This window comes from Pseudopipra pipra, chromosome 19 (assembly GCF_036250125.1).
Source record: "Pseudopipra pipra isolate bDixPip1 chromosome 19, bDixPip1.hap1, whole genome shotgun sequence".
Taxonomy (NCBI): Eukaryota; Metazoa; Chordata; class Aves; order Passeriformes; family Pipridae; genus Pseudopipra; species Pseudopipra pipra.
The window spans coordinates 4,389,323-4,408,145 of NC_087567.1; the positions used below are offsets into that span (position 1 = coordinate 4,389,323).

Here is an 18,823-nt window from a genome sequence, read left to right on the forward strand (position 1 = left end):
GCTCTCCATGTCTCTCCCTCAGTAAGGAGAGAAGTAACTTTGCACTGTGTGACTTTATTTATTCTCTTCACCACTTGTCCTGCCTGCACCGTGAGAGTGTCAGTGCTGAAAAAACAGCCACAGTTTGTAATGCTTGTGATACTTTAGACAAATATATAAGGCAAAAATACATATTCCAGCTCTAAGGTGCTTCCCCAGCAGCAACACTGGGACTGTTCTTTGTGGGAGCTCAGAGGGTCTGTGCAGGAACGTGGCTCTGAGATATGTTCCTCCACCCTCTCTGCCTCCCTTCCCAGCCTGTTTGAAGTCCCTCTGAGGTGGGTATGTCAGCCCAGTCATGCTGGTACCTGCTGAACAGCAGCAGGCATGTTTCAGTGTTTAAATCACCTCTTTGCTCGAATCAAGGGATGATTCACGTTGATTGATCACTCTGAGCTGGGTGTGAAGGCAGCCCTGGCTGCTTTGTTACTGGCACTGCTCAGCTTCAAATGAAGCTGATTTTTTTTTTACTCTTAAAGCCGCTGCCTGTTGAAACTCCTCTGTCTTTTAGATTTGTTCCTTCCACTGTCAGTGATAAAATCCCCTGGAGCTTTCCAAAGGTATTTGTACCCAGCTAATTTGGAAATCATGGATTTCTAGGCTTGGGGCTTGTTCATGTGTGGCTTGATGCGAAATGTTTGGTTTTGACAGGCTGGTGCCTCCACTACTCTAAGTCTTGGGCAGGTATTTTAGTTGCTGCTAGTTGATGGCAAAATCATCCTTTTAAATTTTTGAGTAAATTATATAGATGGAAATTAAAGAAATATGAGAAAGCTGTGCCAGTGTAAGAAGAGAGAAAGTAGTAACAGTGGAATCATGTCCTTAGCAAGCAAGGCAGACACACAAGTGATGGCTAATGCTGGGTGACAGTGTATCATAGATCAACCTGCCCCAGTTTCCAGGAATACTGAGAGTTTTATCTATAATGAAAGTCCAGGACTGTAACTCTAGAGTTGGGTTAAACCAGCTGCTTTGTGTAGCCCTGTAAAGTCTCAATTTTCCCACCTGTAAAGTTGGATAATAGTAATTTCCTCCCAGAAGGTCTGGCAGTGCTGGGTAGAAGCTGCTCCATGTTGCACTGTTAAGGAAACAGTGGCTATTATTAATCACGCCTCATATTTTGTCAACATTCTGCATAAATAAATTTTGTTTGTTTTGATTTTTAAAACTTGGAACCAATGGCCAGACCAAATTATAGCTGGAAGCTGAGAGGTAGGAGCAAAGACATCCAAATGCTGCTCAGTTTGCTCTGTATAGGACAGAACTGCTGAGGCTGCATCACTTGTGGCTCCTGAGCCCGGTGCCAGCACACAGAATTCCCTCCTTACAGCTTTTCCATTGCACAGGCCAAGTATCCAGCTCTTCAGTCTGCTATAAATCATCCCTAATTCTGTAATTGCTTTGCTAGTGATTACAGGCAGACTCTGGTTGATCCTTCAGTGGTTTTCCTTTATCCACATTTTCAGTGGGCTCTTTTACTGTCGATTCTTTTTTCCAGTTCCTTGCTCCCCTTTTCCAGTTCTAGCAGGCCTCATGGCTTCAGTCCAGTGCTTTCCCTCCAAGAGACAGGCAGAGCCCCCTCTGCATTTGGGTCTGCCTTTCCCCCTGTCAGGGGAAGGGGCACCTTGTGCCTCTTGCTTCCAGACATGAGAATCAAACATGTAAGGTCATGCATGTAAGAATATGCTCTGAATCACTCTTGCAGGGCTGGGAGCTGCATTCAGGGGTGGATTTAGAAATCATGGCAGGCAGACAGTTAAGCATAGCTTGAAGCATGACTGTACTGTTCCCTGCCTACCCAAGGATGTCTCTACACACAAGCAGGTACAACAGCAGCCAAACAATCGTGCCTGGATGTTTGCTGGCACTTGCTCAAGTTTGCAGCCAGACTAGTTGGTGCTGCTGAGGAGGTCAGAATAGCTGGTGTGTGGTCCCTCTCCCCGGCAGCAGTTTAGTCCCACACTTTCTGTGCCTCCCTCCAGTGCAGGATCAGTAAGCCTGGCTCCTCAGAGCTCTGTGCCTCTGTTCTGCCTTTTCTCCTTCCCTAGGGATGCATATTGACTTCTGTAATTTGCACTTGTGAAAACATACCTGGTGATCCAGCTTGGCAAAGGGCAGGTGCTGGGGAAAGCCCCTGCCCTGGGTGAGGCATGATGCTTGGATAAAAACTAGTGATACCCTCACTTGGTGGCAAGTAAGATCCAGATTTCTTCTGTGCCACTTGAGAAGGACATGAGTGACAAAAAGCTATGGTTGTTGCTTAATTCCTGTAGTTTCAACTCAAACTGGGACCATAAAAGCCATAAAACAGGGTTCTGTATTTGTGAAAAATGGATTAAGCTTTGAGGGGTTTGAGAGTTTGACTTTGACCTGCTTTTGTTTTTCAAACTTGCAGTTAGATTGAGAAGTGCTTAGCTGGCATTTCTGAAAGCAGCTCAAGGATTTTACAATGATTCTTAGAGGGGGTGGGGGATGTATTCATGTGGGTCAGCTCATGAGGCACCTTGAAGAGTTTTGTTTTTAGAAACTGGGGCTATTGAGAATGGAAAACACTTATGACCTCTCATTCAGACTTCCCTTACATTCAGGGATTTTCCTTCTATTGAATGGGCATTGACTACTGCCTTTAATTTTTATTTTGTTGTCTCTCAATGCACTCTTCAACTTTAATTTCAGGCTGATGTATTCCCTCCCCTAATCGTGGGAGAGGCTATTCTGTGAAAATGGCCATCTGATGTACCTTGTGGTTGAGCAGATGTTATCTTGTTTGGTAATGAAATTCTGCCTTGAGTAATTGGACATTCTTCCTGGTTCCTCATAATTAAGGCAGAAGAAAAGAACAAAACCTACGGATTTGATACAAGTAATTGCTTCATTATTTGCTTCCTTACCATAACCATCAGCCCAAAGAGCAGCATGACCATTAGGAACATAGATGATGATGATGCAATGCTGTGGGTTTTTGGTGCTTCATTGTCAGATGGAATCACAGGGAAAGGAGTTAGGAAATACACTGCTGAATTGTTTACCTCTTGACCATATGCACTTTAGACCACAGAGAGAGTCTGGCTGTGCTGTGTCCTAACCAAGTGAATCAGTCCCTGGAAAAAGCAGTGTGTGAATGTATGAGGCTTTAGATCAAGAGCTGCCCTGCCTCCTGCATCTGAGCATTGTGGCTTGGAGCTGAGAGGCTGAACATCTGTGTTTTCCTACTGTGGAGCAGGGAGGGCAGAGCTGCATGAAACCCTGGCCACTGGCAAGAAGAAAGTGGCTCAGGACCTGAATATGGCAAGTTCTAGCAGTGGTGATGCCTTATCCCCCTGCTGTTCCTTGTGTTTGGTCATCCTGGGTTTGGCAGGAAGGTTTGCATTGGAATTGTGGGTACACAGGGACTTAGAGTGGACACACTGTCCCCAGTGGCACTGAGGACAGGCCAACAGGCCTTGTGAAGTTACACAGGTTTGAGGTCTCAGGTATGGTTTCAAGCAGAAGATTCCCCATCCCTGAGGACCTGAGCTCCTCTCATGCACGTCCAACTGCCCCATCCCCACGGTTCAGTGGTTTTGGTGCTCATGAATAACAGGTCATCCCAAATGCATTTCATAAACCCCTTATTTTGTAATTGCAAGCTTGAGAGCCAGGCTGCTGCATCGGAGCAGCCACATGATTTGTATGTGCCTACTGATGAAGTCAGGGCTTGGAGGCTCCTTGGATGTGAATTCCACCGAATTATCCTCTAGTGCTGGGAGAAGCAGTTCCAGGTCACTGCCAATCAGTCCTCCAGACCTCTTCATGCTGTTCTGTACAAAGCCTGTATGATCCAGGAATGCTATGAGGAACTTTGATCATCAAACTGATTTCTATCTCCCTCTCCAAGATCTGGGCAGGTATGTTTTTATAAGGCTCCACTGAGCTCAGAGCTGGCAGACCCAACATTCCTGCAGCTGCAAAGTTAGGCAGTAACAAGTTAGACAGCCCTGAGTTTTAATCCCAGTTTGGACAACCCTTTGTCAGAGCTGTTAAAAATGAAAATACACATTTGCTTTCTTTATAACTGAGGATAATGATGAATATAAGTAACCAGTGCATTGTATGGATTAACTGACTGGCACAAGCAGTACATTGTGTGAGTGCTCTGTTAAGGCTGCAGGGGAAAGGGAGAGCTATCAGAGGTGCTGTAATATTTTAATTTCTTCAAGAAGGTGGCAGAAAGAAGCAGATTCTGCCTGCGTCCAGTGCTGGTTGCTGAGCTTTTGTCCTTCCTCACAAGCATCTTGCTGTCCTGGGCACTGACAATGGGAATTGTGCACTGCAAAGGGCACAGAGCTTGGGCTGAACTCTGCCCTGATGTGTGCCATCAGCAGCCAGCCCCCTGGCACGGAGCTCCTCCAGTGGCAGTGAGGGGGTCCAGTGGGATGACTGAACCCCTGGCCCTTTCCTGCTGGCTCAGTGTTGCACTCACCATGGTAGTCAGGTGCTGTTGCACACACAGCAGTGCCCAAAGCCCCCTTGGTGCCTGCCAGGGCAGCTGCAGGCTCTGGACAGGGAGGGCAGCCCTGTCTTGGGCAAAAGCCACAAGGTCTCTTCTGTGTGGTCTCCTCCTGCTTCCTTTTCCTTGAATCCAGGGGCTCTCTGTGCTGGGATTTGCAGGGAACCCCATGGCTGGGGTGCAGTGTCACCATTTACCTCCTGCTCAGTTTGGCAGCTGCCTCCCAGTGCTGGGCCATGAACTGCTGGTGCAAAGCAAGGTGGAAAACGCTGCATCATCTCCCCAACACTGCAGTCACAAAAGAGCAATTGGTCAGGAAATAGGAGCTTGGAGGATCCACAGAGCTGGAGAGGGAGATGGGGGGATTTATAGCTCTGACACCTGAATTCTTACCCCTATATCAGCCAGAGATGCTGTTCCCAAGGAGGAGGCTCAGGTCTGCTCTGCTGCATGTGGGCAGGTGTTTGCAGTGTAAATTCCTGCATCTCCTTGTTGCTGGTCACACAGGGAGTCCTGCTCTCTCCCACAACAGCCACTTTTGCCTACCAGGCAGTGCCTTGGAGCCCCTGGGCAGCACTGAACCTCATCACACCTCTCAGTGGGAAACCTCAGTCTTCCTCCCCTTTTGCAAGAGAAACTTGGTCTGAGAAGTTGAATGAGTCAGTCAGAGGTGCAGTGACACAGCTCAGCATTCCCTAATGTCAAGTTTCGTGCAAGTCCTTGAGATCAGGTTTTTTCCCCCCAGGGGCTCATCCTTTCTTTATTTCCATACTTTCCTCCTCACTCCAGGGTGCATTACTGGGTGCTGTTGCCTCTACCATCTCTCCTTCCCCTTGACCCTTTCCTGGGCCTCTGCCTCCCTGCCTCAGCCCACACTATGGAGCTGGTGGTGCTTGTCTCTCACTCCTCTGATCACTCTATTATGTTTAGTTTGGGAGATTGTGTTCCTCCATGCAGGAACCCCCACGTGCTGGGGAATGTGATTCCCTGGAGGATGCTGCTGGGGAGAGACAGCACAGGCCACTTGCAGCAAATGCTTTTCGTGCCTGCCATGAAACTATAACAACTACAGCACATGTGTTGCAAGCTAAGCCAGGGAGAACCAGCTGCTGAGGGCACCACGGCTGGGTCAGGCTCAGCAGCTGCTGCAGGAGGTGCAACATCTGCAGCCTCAGTGGCTGTGGGTGCTGCTGGGCTCATCAGCATCTGCTCAGTGCTGCTGCCTGCCCGTGCTCATCCCTCAGGAAAGGTCACTGCTGTGAGTGTGGAACTGGGCATCCTGAGGCAGAGACAAGTGAGGCTGACAGAGCCCCTCTGAAAAGTGGCCAGCACTGTGCTGGCACCAAGGGATGCCAGGGTGGGATGTGTTGGGCAGGGGGGAAGTTCAGGGCTGGTCTGTGATGGGTGCCAGGTCATGTCTGAGCTATTCTGGCAAGACCTGAGGCTTGTGTGGTGCCTGCCAGTGCTGCAGCCAGGCTGAGCCAGCAGCCCAAATCCCTTGCTTTCAGGAACAATAAATTCCCTCACTAACTTACGAAAGAGTGGGGAGGGAAGGGGGCGTGGGAAGCTCTAAATGACTTACCTATTGGAAGCCTGTGGGCTCTGCTTTGCTTTAAACATTAACCTGCCCTTCTGAGCCAAGCAACTGATTCTCTGGGTAATTCTGAGGCCGGACAGGCAAAGAAAAGGATTCTTTGTCAGAGAGTATTTCAGAAAATATCCCTTCAGCCAGTTTGTCTCATCGTGTTTGTTTGGCCCTGCAGCAGGACGCCTGCTCCACAATTTGCTGTTTGTGTTTGTGCAGTGGAGCTGATCAGGTGGCCGTGTCCCAGCCGTGGCTCCAAACACACTGCTCACAACATGCTGCTCACTGGTGGCTCCATGATGATGGCACAGGCACCCTCTGCACATGTGATCACACACAAACACAGAACCAGACATGTGCATGTGTAACTGCACACTAAAATCAGGCACACGAGCTCATATCTCTGTAAGTGACAACAAGGGAAAGCTGCCTTTTGAACTTCTTTAAGGTGTATCCCTGTGATTGCTGAGTATTAAGCAGTATTGCTCATCAGAGAGGTGCAGGCAGGAGCCAAGCACAGGGATCAGTGACTAGGAGTGGGTTCTGCTCCTGACTTTGCCCTTACTTGGTGTGTGAGGTGGGGCAAGTCATTGTGCTATTGTTTCTCCTCCACAAATTGTGACTAATGTGGAAAGAGTAATATATTGTTACTGTGGCCTTAGATGTGTGTTTGATTAAGCAACAAAGCTTTGGTGATTCAAAAGACTTCTTGATGGAAGTTTTCCTAATGACAGAGCTTATTAACATCTCCCCACTGGATAACCCCAGTGCTAAGATGATCTAGCACTGTCATGCAGCAGTGGGTAGAGTTGTTGTTGCTACAAATCTGGAAACGCGTGAGTGTTCCCGAGCTGTTCAGTGCAAAGTCTGGCTGCTTAGCACTGAATTCCTCATTGACTTCAGGCAACTATACAACTTTTGTACTAAAGCCTGAGACACTCAGACAATCCTTTTTTTCAGATCTGTTACAGAGGGGATAATCTGTGGCTGAGCAGAGGTAAGAAGTGCCAATAGTGCTGCATCTTCTTAATCCAGCTCATCTAGTGCCTTTCTGCTCCCATGCAATGCCAGGGTTAGGGCTGGGGGTGAGAGCACTATTTTTTCCTATTGTGGAATAGTCTAAAACCAAGCAGAGAGCTCTTGCTATGGAAGTCATGCCTTTGAGGTGGTGGATTATTCTCAGGTGAACAGGACTTGTGCTGCACACCTTTGTGTGTAGGTGACCCACCTGAGGGGTTGTGGAAATCTTTGCAGGGAACAGCCTGGTCCTTCCTCCAGCAGTTCAGGCTCCTGCACCTCTTTGTGCTCCCAGAACAAATTAAGACTAGCTATGACTTTCTTCCTGTCTGTGTTTGCAGTGCCACCGGCTGATTGCATTTGCGTAATTAATTGCCCAACCTGTGTCTCGCAGGGGAGCGATCAGAGCGTGTCTGCCCTCCAGGCACATCAGGAATAGCAAAGTGTGAAGCCTCCTCTTCCCCGCACCTGGGGAGATGCCCCGGGGAGCTGGTTATGGGGTACGTGGCTCTGCATCCCCGCAGCAGTGAGTGAGTACTCACACGTAGCTCTCCCCGTGGTGTAAGCCTGCACAGGCGTCTTGCTCGGCTTACAGCCTTAACTGAGTCCTGTTCGTGCGGCTTTGGAGAGGAAAGAGGCGCTTCCACGGGTCAGCAGCGCCCTTTGAACTAGAGAGTGGAGAGCAGCGCTGACCTGAGCCGCTCCGGCAGCCAAGGGCTGAGACAAATCCATGGGGTGCGCCGGGATAGAGGCGTGAAATTCCACCCCTTCCCTTTGCTGCACCGGCTAAATACACCTGGATTTCCAGGGGTGGGAGCTGGCAGGGATAAACCCCGGGGAGTATTTGTTTTCGGAGGGGGTAAGGTGCAGCCGCTGCGGAGGCTGAGCCCTGCTCTACCCCTGCCAGTGCCAGGAGACTTGGAACAGCCCACAACCCACTCGGAAAGGTGTGTGCTAATCACCGGGAGCGCTGGGGCTGCCCCCCGACTGGAGCCAGGCGCTCGGATGGGGTGGCGGTGTGCGCGTCCCCTCCCCGTCCCTGCCCACAAAAGGATCGTGGCACCCCAGGGACCGCTCAGCCCCGCCGGCCTCGCTCCTGCTCCCATGTCACAGCTCGGAGCGACGGCATGAAGAAATCCTCGTATTCAGGTGAGCCTCTCTCTCTCCTCTCACCTCTCTCCCTTTGTGTCTGTACTGGGGAAAAAAAAAAAAAGAAAAAAAAACCAACCAAAACCAAAAGTACCACTTGCACAAGCCCTTCTGCCCCCGAGCGCTCTGTGGAGGACGAGCAGCTGTTTCACTGTGTATAAACAGACCCTCTTGATCGGTGGAAAAGGCTTAAAAAGCAAAGCAAATGCAGGGAGGTGGCTCGTTCCAGGCGGAACCCGGCACTGGTGACACGGAGCTCGTTATCAGGAGGCACCTGTGCCAGCACAGGGAGAGATCCAGTGCCCGGTGGAAGTGTGGAATCGGAACAGGGCAGTGGTGGTGTGTGTGACACTGCCTGCACTCAGGGCTGGAGGGGTTTCCAAACGGGATGTAAGAGCTGGGATCCCATAATGGTGGGGGGCTCTCCTCTCCCTTCTCCCCATCCTGGTTTTCCCAGTCTTGCCCTGTGGGGTGAGGACATCGTGCCCTCTGCTCATGTAGGCTCCTTCCCCCCTGGCTAAGAGGAATGAGCAACCATGACTGGGGTCAGTCCTCAGAGCACTCTGTGGAATCCTCCTGGTGGCCCCAAGAAGTGGCTGGTGCACAACAGAGTGGATTTGTCTCCTGTTAAAGGTCCCCTGCTCACCCTGTAAAGCTCAGGTGCCTCTGGCAGCTCCTCCAGCTGCAGGACTTTGCTCTCTGTGCTCTCTAAGCCAAGTTCTGCCCTGGCTTTGCCCTGGCCACTGTGGGGATGTGGTGCCAGCATGCCAGCCTCCTCCTAATGCCCTCAGCCACGGGTCTGGCTGCTCTATAGGGGTGGTGGTGGCAGCTGCTGTGCTGCCAGTCACTCAAGCCACATCATGGCCAACAGGACTCTGCCTGAACTCATGAGCCACAGGAGCTGGGGGTTTGTCTTGATTCAGAAAATTCCCTCTGTGATGCTGCTGCCTGCTTATTGTTAAAATTAATTAGTAATGTTTCTCTCTTGCACATTTTTTCTTCTCTCATTAGTGTTGCTAAATGGGCTGCCAGGGAGGTTTTATTATGGCTTTTATGCTGGGAACCCGAGAAACCCTGAGCATGATTATTAGCATGTCGTAATGGATTAAACTGGCTATTAATGGTTGTGCATGTGTGTAGGGAAACCTGCTATTTGTTCTGGCCTCCTGAGGGGCACATGGTGGCTGGAGCAGCCCTGGAGCAGACAGGAGCAGTGCAAGAACAGGTCTGGAGATAACTGGCTGTCATACAAAAAAGCTGTCAGCACTGTGACCTGATATTGTGACTCCTTGCAGATGAGGCCAAGTGGTCCTTTGTTTCTTTGCTTGCTTTGGATAGGCTGTGCTAGAGTGGAGCTGAGGGGCTGCAAAGCCCCTGACAAGTCTCTGGTTGGTGCCCAAATCCTCCTTCACTTGTTACAGCTGAGGTTGGCTGACATCTGGCCAGTACCTGTAATTCAAAGGGACTGTGGTTGTATTTTGGAAACATTGCTTTGAGATTTCCCTGGGTGGACGGTGCAGCTTTTTACTTAAGTAAAAAGAACAGAAGAATTGCAATGCTCAGAATATGCTACATGGAAGCAACAGAATTAACTGCACTTCTTACAACACCTCACACCTTGCAGAAAACACAGGCAGCTCTGCTTTGCAAAGGCTTCACTTTTGCTGCTGCTGTTCCTGCTGTGCTGTGGCTATTCCTGTCAGTGATTCACAGAGCAGAAGGTGCTGGATGGAGGCCACCTTGGAGAGCTGCCACCTCTGCGTGGGGTGGAGCCAGCCCTCCTTGGCCCATCTCTCTGGTGGGTTCCCAAATCAGGGCCCAGCGATGGTCACTCGCTTTAGGGAATTTCGCTGGGAATCCCGATTGCTTCTGCAAGACATGAGATGTACAGGGGGCTGCAGGGCCTCTGGGCTTCCTGCTGCCAGAGAAGCTAGCGAGGTGACAAAGTGACTTCTCAGCTGCAAAGGCTCATGCTGACAGCCCCTGACAGGCTGGAAACAAAGTGCCTGCCTCAGAAACTCCTGAAAATTATGACAAAGGGAAAAAAGCATCTCGTAAACAATTTTTGGGAGCATTTTTGGGAGCATTTCTCCCTGGCCTTGTTTGCCCTTCTCTGGTACGTTCTGGATCTGTTTTGTGGACTGAGTCCTGCTGAACTCAGCTAGAGGGTCTTGCTTGACTTCAAAGGGCTGGAGCTCCAGCTCCATCCTCCTTTGTGAGCACAGCAAGGCTGCTGTAGTGCTCTCCTGTTATCAGGCTGTTCCCCACCCCAGGCAAGATTCACTTTCTCTAAAGTACTTCGGGGGAAATCATTACCCATCTGCTGTGACTTCTGAGTACAAAGCCACGTAGGTGGGGTTGGGATGAAGGGTTTACCTTCGGATGCTTCACCTCTTACACGAGCAGAGAGGCTCAGACCTTTGTGCCGTAGCCCCGGGCACGTGCGGCTCAGCCCGGCAGTGCTTTGTATTCCTGGAGCTTCTGGCAGCAGCAGGAGGAGGAGGAGGGGAGAGCATGAAACAGGGAATTTTGCACAGCGAGTTAGAAATGAGCAATAACTTCTGTTGAAGCCAGCTCTTACACGTTTGCCTTGGGGATGTCTGTTATTTCAGATGCTGAAGGCGAACTTGTCCTGGAATACTGTTTTTTTAAGGATTTTTATTTTTTTTTTTTTGGTTCTCATTTTCCATTACTCAAGCTCAATTGCATGGCCAAAGAAGCAATAGACAGGATTTGTGATAAATGACAGGATGATTTATAGGTATTTTCAAGGATGGTGCAAATGGTTTTGGCCAAGGACAGTTACAGGTTTATGTAAGATGTTGGCGAGCATTGAAATAAGGATCACTGGAATTACAGTACCTCCAGAGTTATCCATAGTGGTTACAGAAAACTACCTGAACTGCAGACTCCTGATTTATTGCTTAGGTACTTAGGGAGGAATAACTCCTCATATATGAGCTAAAGCTATAGGAAAAACTGCAGGAGTAACAGTGAGAACTGCGATTCCATCATTGCAGGAGGATTTGGGAACAATTTTTTCCGATATCATGACTCATAAAATGATTCCCTGTAAAACATGGGCGATAGAATGTAAGTCAAATTGGAGCTGCTGGTGCTATCTAGAGAATTTGTGTCTGCCTCATCCCTGGAAGTGTCCAAGGCCAGGTTGGATGGGGCTCTGACGAACCTGGTCTAGTGGAAGGTGTCCCTGTCTGTGGCAGGGGTTGGAATTAGATGGTCTTTGAGGTCCCTTCCAACCCAAACTATTCTGGGATTCTGTCTGGTCTAGGAAGCTTTGGGGAAAGAGCCCTGTCCTCTGATCGTTGGTTTGTAGTGTCCCAAGGTCCCCTCCTGTCTCAGACCCTCTGTGTTGCCTTGGAGCCGACACCACGTGGCTCCTGCAGATGCTGAGTACCTGCATCTCTGGTCCAAGGCAGCAGCAGCTACAGGTGTTGGGAGGAAAGTGAGGTTTGTACCCCACCAAGGGGCTCCTGTTGTGCCCCAGCACATCCAGTGAGTGAAGAAAAGCAAGTGAGCTCTTGCTGGGGGTAAGCAAGGGCTGATGTGCAGCTGTGACAGCACAGGGACATGCACCACAGCAAGCGAGGTTCATCAAAGCTCAGTGGAGCAGCAGTGGATGGATGTGGCCACTCCTAAATAACCCTCAAGGGCTGTGACTGGACCAGTGCTGTCTGTTGGAGGGGCCTCAGTCCATCTCTGACTGCAGCTGGTCTGAGATGGGCTGGAACAACTTAGACTGGATATTTTTCAGGCTGATAATACAAGAGAGGTCCAGTGTGATTCCCTCAATGACTTTTAACCTCTCTGCCATAAAAGCTTTTGGGTGGGGCAGAGATGACCTGGTGTCTGCAGAGCCCATTGTTTGCTCCTGAACCAGACCCCATCTCTTGTCACTGCACTGGCACTGTCTGTGTCTGAGCTGTGGAAAAATGAACAGAGTTGTTCAGGCTGGTTTTTTTTTTATTTTTTTTATGTAGTTCACTGGCCAAACTGCAGTATCAAGGAAAAAATATTGCTTGGATCCAACAAAAACATTCATTTAATTTTAGATTGTCATTTGGAACAGAAATTCGAAATAGCTTGTTTTGAAATATAAAAAAAATAAAAAAAGCTATTGTTTTTCAGCTCAAACTCTCAGCTAACTCTTACTCCCCAAAACCTGTATTGCTGGGCCAACAAGATATCACACAAAAGAAAAAAATTGTAGAGTGAGGATTTGCAATCAACCCCAAGGAGCTGGATCCTCAGTCTGCAGCTGTTCAAACCTGTTGCTCAAATCCTGAATTCAGTGCAAGCAACACCTCCACTGGCTCAGGAGAATGACCTGTCCTGTGGCCCCACTTCCACCTGTTATCTCTGTGACACAGCCCTGCCTGTGCCTGATGTGCCAAAGCACATTTGTGGTGTCTCTGTTGCAAGTTTTGGCCCCTGTGTACTGAGACCAAAGGACTTTGTGGTTTTGCAGCAACAACCTGGTTTATGACGAGGTGCAGCCCCTGTCACAGCTGGGCAGGGCTCCTACAAACAGACAGTGTAGTATGGAAAGGCATCAGCCTTTGGGAAGGCTTTTGCAGGAGTGACAGGGTTTCCATTTCATCCTGTGTCTTCACTGCTTGGTAGGAATGAGCTATCACCAGAGTCATAGGTGGAGGAGCAGCCACTGTGTTGGTTACTGAGCTCATGATTGTTCTTATTAGAGGCAAAAGTGTCTGTGCTGGGTGGATGTTCTGTTTAAAACTGGCTCCTATTCTCCCCTTGCTCCGAGGATGCCATTTCAGCTCTTTTGCTGCCATCTGTCCCTGCTCCTCCCTCTGCCAGGACTCTGAGCTCAGCAGGGCAGTGAAGCCTGCCCTGAGTTTTTTTCCTTCCCACTGGTGTTAGAGCTGAGCTGAAGCATCAATAGAATCAGTGTGAGCAAGGGGGGATGTGAAAGGGGAAAAAAAGTGTGAGGAGAGAGTTTTGGAGCCCAGGAGTAGAGGCAAGAGGAGGGATGGTGGTGCTGGCAGTGCCACCCTGGAGTGAGCTGCTCCAGGAACTCCAGTCCCTTGCCTGAGGCCATGGAAGGTTTTTGTGATATGGGTTTGTGTTGGTGTTGTGTTACCCTGTGTTACTGAAATCACAGGAAGGAAAACAAGGACTATGAAATGAAATTGTTTCTTGATAATCCAAGAGCAGCAGGAGGCTGGTGCACAGACAAAGGGCTTTGCATTATTTTCAGGATGCTGAAAGCTCTGCAGGTTGGCTGGGTCAGCTGCCAGGAATGATCTGCATCATTCACATCCACGTGAAAGCTGGTTGATACCAAATGTCCACGACCCCTCAGAGAAAAGAACAAATAAAATGCTGTTCCTGCATGGCAAACACTTGCTCACTGTTTGGAAAACTGCATCTCCAACTAGTCCATACCTGTCTCTTAGATTTTTAACCAGTGAAGAGCAGCCATGGTGCCTGCTCACATTCATATATTCTGTCTGGTGGGTTTTCTTCCCCAAACCCCTTCATTTATTTATTTTTCTACCACTTACCTATCACACCATGCTATTCCCTGCTCTGTCTCTGCCTGAGTCTCTTCCCCATTGCTGCACACATGGTTGGACAGGACCTTTGATGTTCCCCCTGGCTGCTGTCTCGGGATTGTTTGAGCTGTAGCAACATTCAGAGATGCCTCAAGAGAGTGGGTACCTTTGTCCAGAGTGTGGACAAAGGGTGTAGGTAGAAGCAGGCATGTCCTTCCCACCCCACATCTCTGAATTTCTGGATGATTGGTGTGTGATGGGGGGCAGAGACAAAGGCTACATGAGCAAGGCAGTGTCACAGACTGAGCTCCCAAACCAACACTGTGGCCAAGAGGCAGCACCACCCAGGTCTGCACTGCGTGGTTAACACATAAAAACCTTTAACAATTCTTCTGATTGCTTTTAAAATGGAAAAAGTTGCACTCTTTAGAAAATTAGATTTCTAATGTGCCTGTCCTCTCTTGTGATAGTAAAGCCTGTAATTTTCTTGAGTGCTGTACATTGTTGGAGTCTCTGTTGGATGAAAGCACCTTGATCCTCAGACAGACTGTTCTCAACTGCCTTCAGGGCCTCACAGTCTGTTTCTGTGTCATAGCAGATATCAAGAGTTGTTGATGGCTGTTGGCATCAGTCCTGGCAAACTTACCTCAGTGCTTCCTTGCTGCAAAAACTGAGGTGGGACCGTGAGAAGTCCCAATCAAAAGACACAATTGTTTTATTTTACTCACTTGCTGACAGAATGTATTGCTATAAATGTAAATGCAATCTGCCATCACATGTTTCTGATGGCTTGTGGTGATTGATGGATCCTTGCTATGAAAAAAACCCTCCTATAACAGCGTCGTGCTGTGCTGGGGTGGCCGGATCAGCAAGATGAGTTTGGTTGGGTGTTCTGCTATTGCCAGGCTTGGTGGTGTGTGTGGGCAGTGGTAGAGCTTTGTTCCAGGTAGGAAAACATCGCAACATCTGTTAGAAAATAGTTTGGAGAAGCAAGGAAATCCAGCCTGTGGAGAAAAACAAATAAGAAACCGCAACACGCAGACATATGTGGAACATAATGAACAGCCCTGTGGGGGTGCAATGGGGTGATGATCTGCTTTTCCAGAACACCCAGCATCTTCCCATGCCCACCTGGGGTGAGCAAGGAGAGGTGGTGGCACGTGGAATGGGGAGATGCTGCAGGGAATAACTCCCTGCCCACTGCTGCAGGGGCATCCCTCCCCAGAGCAGCACTGGTGCTGGGGCCAACCTGTACCTCTTAGACAAGGGGTGTCTTGAGTTTTGCAGCATAACGTGTGATCAAAATCCAGGGAAACGTCTGTGGAAGAGGAGAGGGCTTTGTATTGCGGCAATTTGTGAAGATTCAACCTGTCAGGGAGCTTACAAAAGGGAAGCAGAGGTTTCCTGCAGGAGAGGGTAAGACTCGCCTGTCCCTCAGGGTGATGCCAGCTGGCCATGCCAGTGTGCTTAACACCACACCAGGGAGTTCCCCTTCCTGCCTGGTCCTGGTGTCCTCAGAAAAAAGCAGCTGTGCTTGTGAAGCCCTCGCTCCCTGTGGAAATTGCAGTGCTGCAAGCAGTGGTGTGGTGGGAGAGGTGGAACAGTCACTGGTGAGTCAGCCCGTTCCCACAGTGGCCTGCAATGACTTACTGGTGACAAGGACAGCTCGAGACACCCTTTAAAGGGTTTGTGTTTGAGAGGGGGATTTGTGGCTGCCTGGGAATTGCTTCCTGCTGTGTCACCCATCGCTCAGGTGAGCCTCTCACAGGGCTCAGAGGGATTCAGATATCCCTAGAGCAGATGCCAACATCCATGTGGGATGGCACCAGAGCCTGGAAAAGGAAATTTTTTTGTCCATGGTTGTGACATTTGTGAGAACAGCTGACTGTGCTGGGCAGGAAGGGGCTGGTTGGGAAGTTCTTGCCCGAGCTTCAACATTGATCATTGCACTGCAGCAATCTGAAGCATAAGTTGTTACTTCCATGACCTGAAGTTTTAATTTCAAGTTCAATTCTGACACCCAGGGCATGTAACTGTTCCCTCCATTTACCCCAAACACTGTGCTGCCTTCCATGCTCCCAAGTCAAGCAGATGGAAGTTAAACTGGAGGGATGACTGCAAGCTGGAACTAGCAGCAAAAGGGTTTCTTTTTTTCTTTTTCTTTCCTTTGTCCATGCCAGATGAGTATTATTTACAGGAAACACTTTGTACAGCTTTGAGATTTGTTTAGAGAAGGAGTGTAGGGGAGGAGACAGCTAAAGGCAGAATGGAAATTAAAAAGGTCACGGTAATACTCAAGAAAATCCATAATTTCCTGGTGTGGGAGTACTGCTATTCTGGGGACTGAGGGAATAATGGAGCTTGGGCTCCAGCTCCCGGGGGAGAGAGTGCTTGCTGAGGGATAGAATGGTTCCCTTTGGGAAGGGAAGAGCTTGGCACTCAGCAGCCCCCCCTGAGGCCTCATGGGGCTGAGCCCAAAGCAGCTGCTGGGGACACAGAGGGTCCCTGACACTCGTTGTTCCCTCAGCTCATCTGCAGTCACGTCCCATCCTTGCAGGCTGTGCTGGTGATGCCAGGGAATCTCTGAGCACACGTGCCTGGGGAGGGAGCTGGTCCTGGTCCCCCCGGGTGCATGTTTGCTTTGTTTTGATGTAATCCAGGGAAATGGGGATTGCCTCTAGCTTTGTATAATGGACAGAACAAACAAAGGAAACAAGGACAAGATGCCCTCAGCCACTGCTGGGAGCTGTGGAATGACTCAGGGGCTGAGCTGTAAGTGCCTGGGCACGTACGTGTAGAAGTTGCTGAGAAGAACAACAGATCTTGGAGTGTTACAAGTCAGGACAAGGGACTTGCACATGGGAGGTGGCAGGGGGGTTGTTCCACTGAGTTAAGCAGGCTGGAGGCTCTGTTCTGCCTGCAGGAAAGGCACAGTTTGGGCTGCAGAAGAGCAAGTGTCACCCACCACCCCAGTGGGAGCTCCTACGTCTGTGGTGGTGGGGGGGGAGTCAGAGACCAGCACCCTCCAGATGCTTTGCTCTCCTAATTTTCAATTTCCATATTCCTTCCAAGATGACTTTCAATTAATTTTTAAACTTAAAAGCAAAATCTAGATAAACTTGAATCAGTAGGAACGAGGAACATAATTCCTTGCCCGCATAGAATTTAATTTGAAGCACTGAAAGTCAGTGATGTTGCCAGTCCAATCCTGAAATGCTGTAATCCTTCTCATCCTTTGCTGTGCTTTAGGGAAGGTTTTCAACCTCTCTGACTTCCTGTGATTTTCAGTGTTCTGGTGATAAAAGGAGTCACGTGTGCTGCATTGCCCTTATCTAAGGTCATTGGTAGAAGCACCTTGAAATCCTTAAATTCAGACCTTCATAATGTGCTCTTGCAGCTTTGTCAGAAAAAAACAAACCACCACCTTTTTTTTTTTTTTTCCCCCTTTGGCATCTTCTCTTCACGTGTTGGACAGCATGTTTCAATGAATTGGTTATAATATTTAGAAATATGACTTTGAGTTGTGCCCAAGCTGTACCAAAACCACCACACTATGAGTTTTCAAGTGCCTCTTTTTTAATACTTTTTTTTAAAGCAGGTAAATTATGACTCTGAGCTGTTGAGTATTTACTGAACAGCTCAGACACAGCCTGAAGGACTGACATTACTGCAGCTAATTGCCCTTTGACGTTAATTGTCATTCAGCTACATCTGCATCTGTAAATGCTTTCCCAAATTGCTGTTCTGACAAGTGAGATGCCTCAGTTGTCAGTCCCACATCTGAGCACTGAAAGACTGTTGGTGCTGTGGCTTGTTGGGGATGTCATGGCTTGGGTGGTCTCCCCATCCTGCTTGGCAGCTGGAGCAAGAGGCTGTGAGTTATTTCCCAGAGCGGGGTTTTGTCAGATAAACCTCCCAGCAGTGATGTGGAATAGTCTGCCAGCTGATTCCTGCAGTTAATGTTGGGAGCAATGAGTTAATCTGGGGAAGGATGAGCTCAGCCCTTGAGAGTTTGATCCATCTGTGGAGGTCTCAGTCCTTCCTCTGTTGCAGAGCTGTTCTACCCCACATGGTCCTTCATGGACCAGCCGCTCTCCAGGAAATCAGCATCATGTGTCAGTGTTTTAAAATGTACTTCAGGCCTTTTGGACAGTGCACATGGTGGGGAGAGGGGAGGAGGAGGATGTCTGTGGCTCTGTGGGGTTTTTTTGTGTGTTTGTCTTTCTGAAGTTTTTAGACATCATCATGGGAAAAGCAAGAGTCCTGTGTTTGAGCTGTGGTGCAGAGGGAATTGTAAAAATATGTTTCATAATATGTGCCTGGATTAATGTTCAGATCTTACCGAGCCTTTCCTGTCATTTGGACCCTGAATATAAGTATGGGAACCCCTGGGAATGGATATGAGCCAGAAGAGCTTCCCATGTCAATGTGCTGGGTGCTTATTATTGCAGGTTTTTGCATTAAACCCTTTCATAGTCTGTGCCTCTTCCTTAGTGGATGATTTTTGAGCTGCTGTTGGCAGAGGTTTTAACACAGGAGAAGGGTTGGTGGACACTGGAAACCAGGGAGCTGGAAGGTCAGTACAGGGCATAGTCACACAGCTTCTGGCAAGCCTTAGGAGCAAAAACCTGACCTTAGTCCTGAGTAAAAATAAACAATGTCCTCATTCCTAGCCCTGGGGAGGTATTTCTGTGTCCAGAGCCCCTCCATCTGATGGACAGGCTGCTACTGAGAGGCATACAGGGGTGAGAAGTGTTTCCTGCTGCTCAGGTGTACACAGGAGCATGGGTCAGTGGATGGGAAAACAGGAGCTGTGCTGGCAGAGGTGTACACAGGGATTGATGAGTTGTGGCTTTGCTCCCCTCTCCTCACCCCCTCCTCTCTGCTGGCTGTGGGCTGCCAGGGCTGCCCAAACAGGCACTGGGGCGGTGGCTTTACCCAGGACTGTTCATGCTCTCCTGCTTTCCACCTGGAGATGACCTTGTTTGAATTTCTAGGAGAGCA

General features: G+C 49.2%; 1 protein-coding gene across 1 annotated transcript in view; it reads left to right on the plus strand.

The window, feature by feature from the left end:
• The first annotated feature begins 8,122 nt into the window (after positions 1-8,122).
• SEPTIN9 (septin 9) overlaps positions 8,123-18,823 on the plus strand; it is a 136,402-nt gene continuing 125,701 nt past the window's right edge. Inside the window, exon 1 of the mRNA XM_064675723.1 lies at positions 8,123-8,279. Within this exon, the coding sequence (XP_064531793.1) occupies positions 8,258-8,279 (22 nt within the window). The 5' untranslated portion in view covers positions 8,123-8,257. The remainder of the gene's footprint in view (positions 8,280-18,823) is intronic.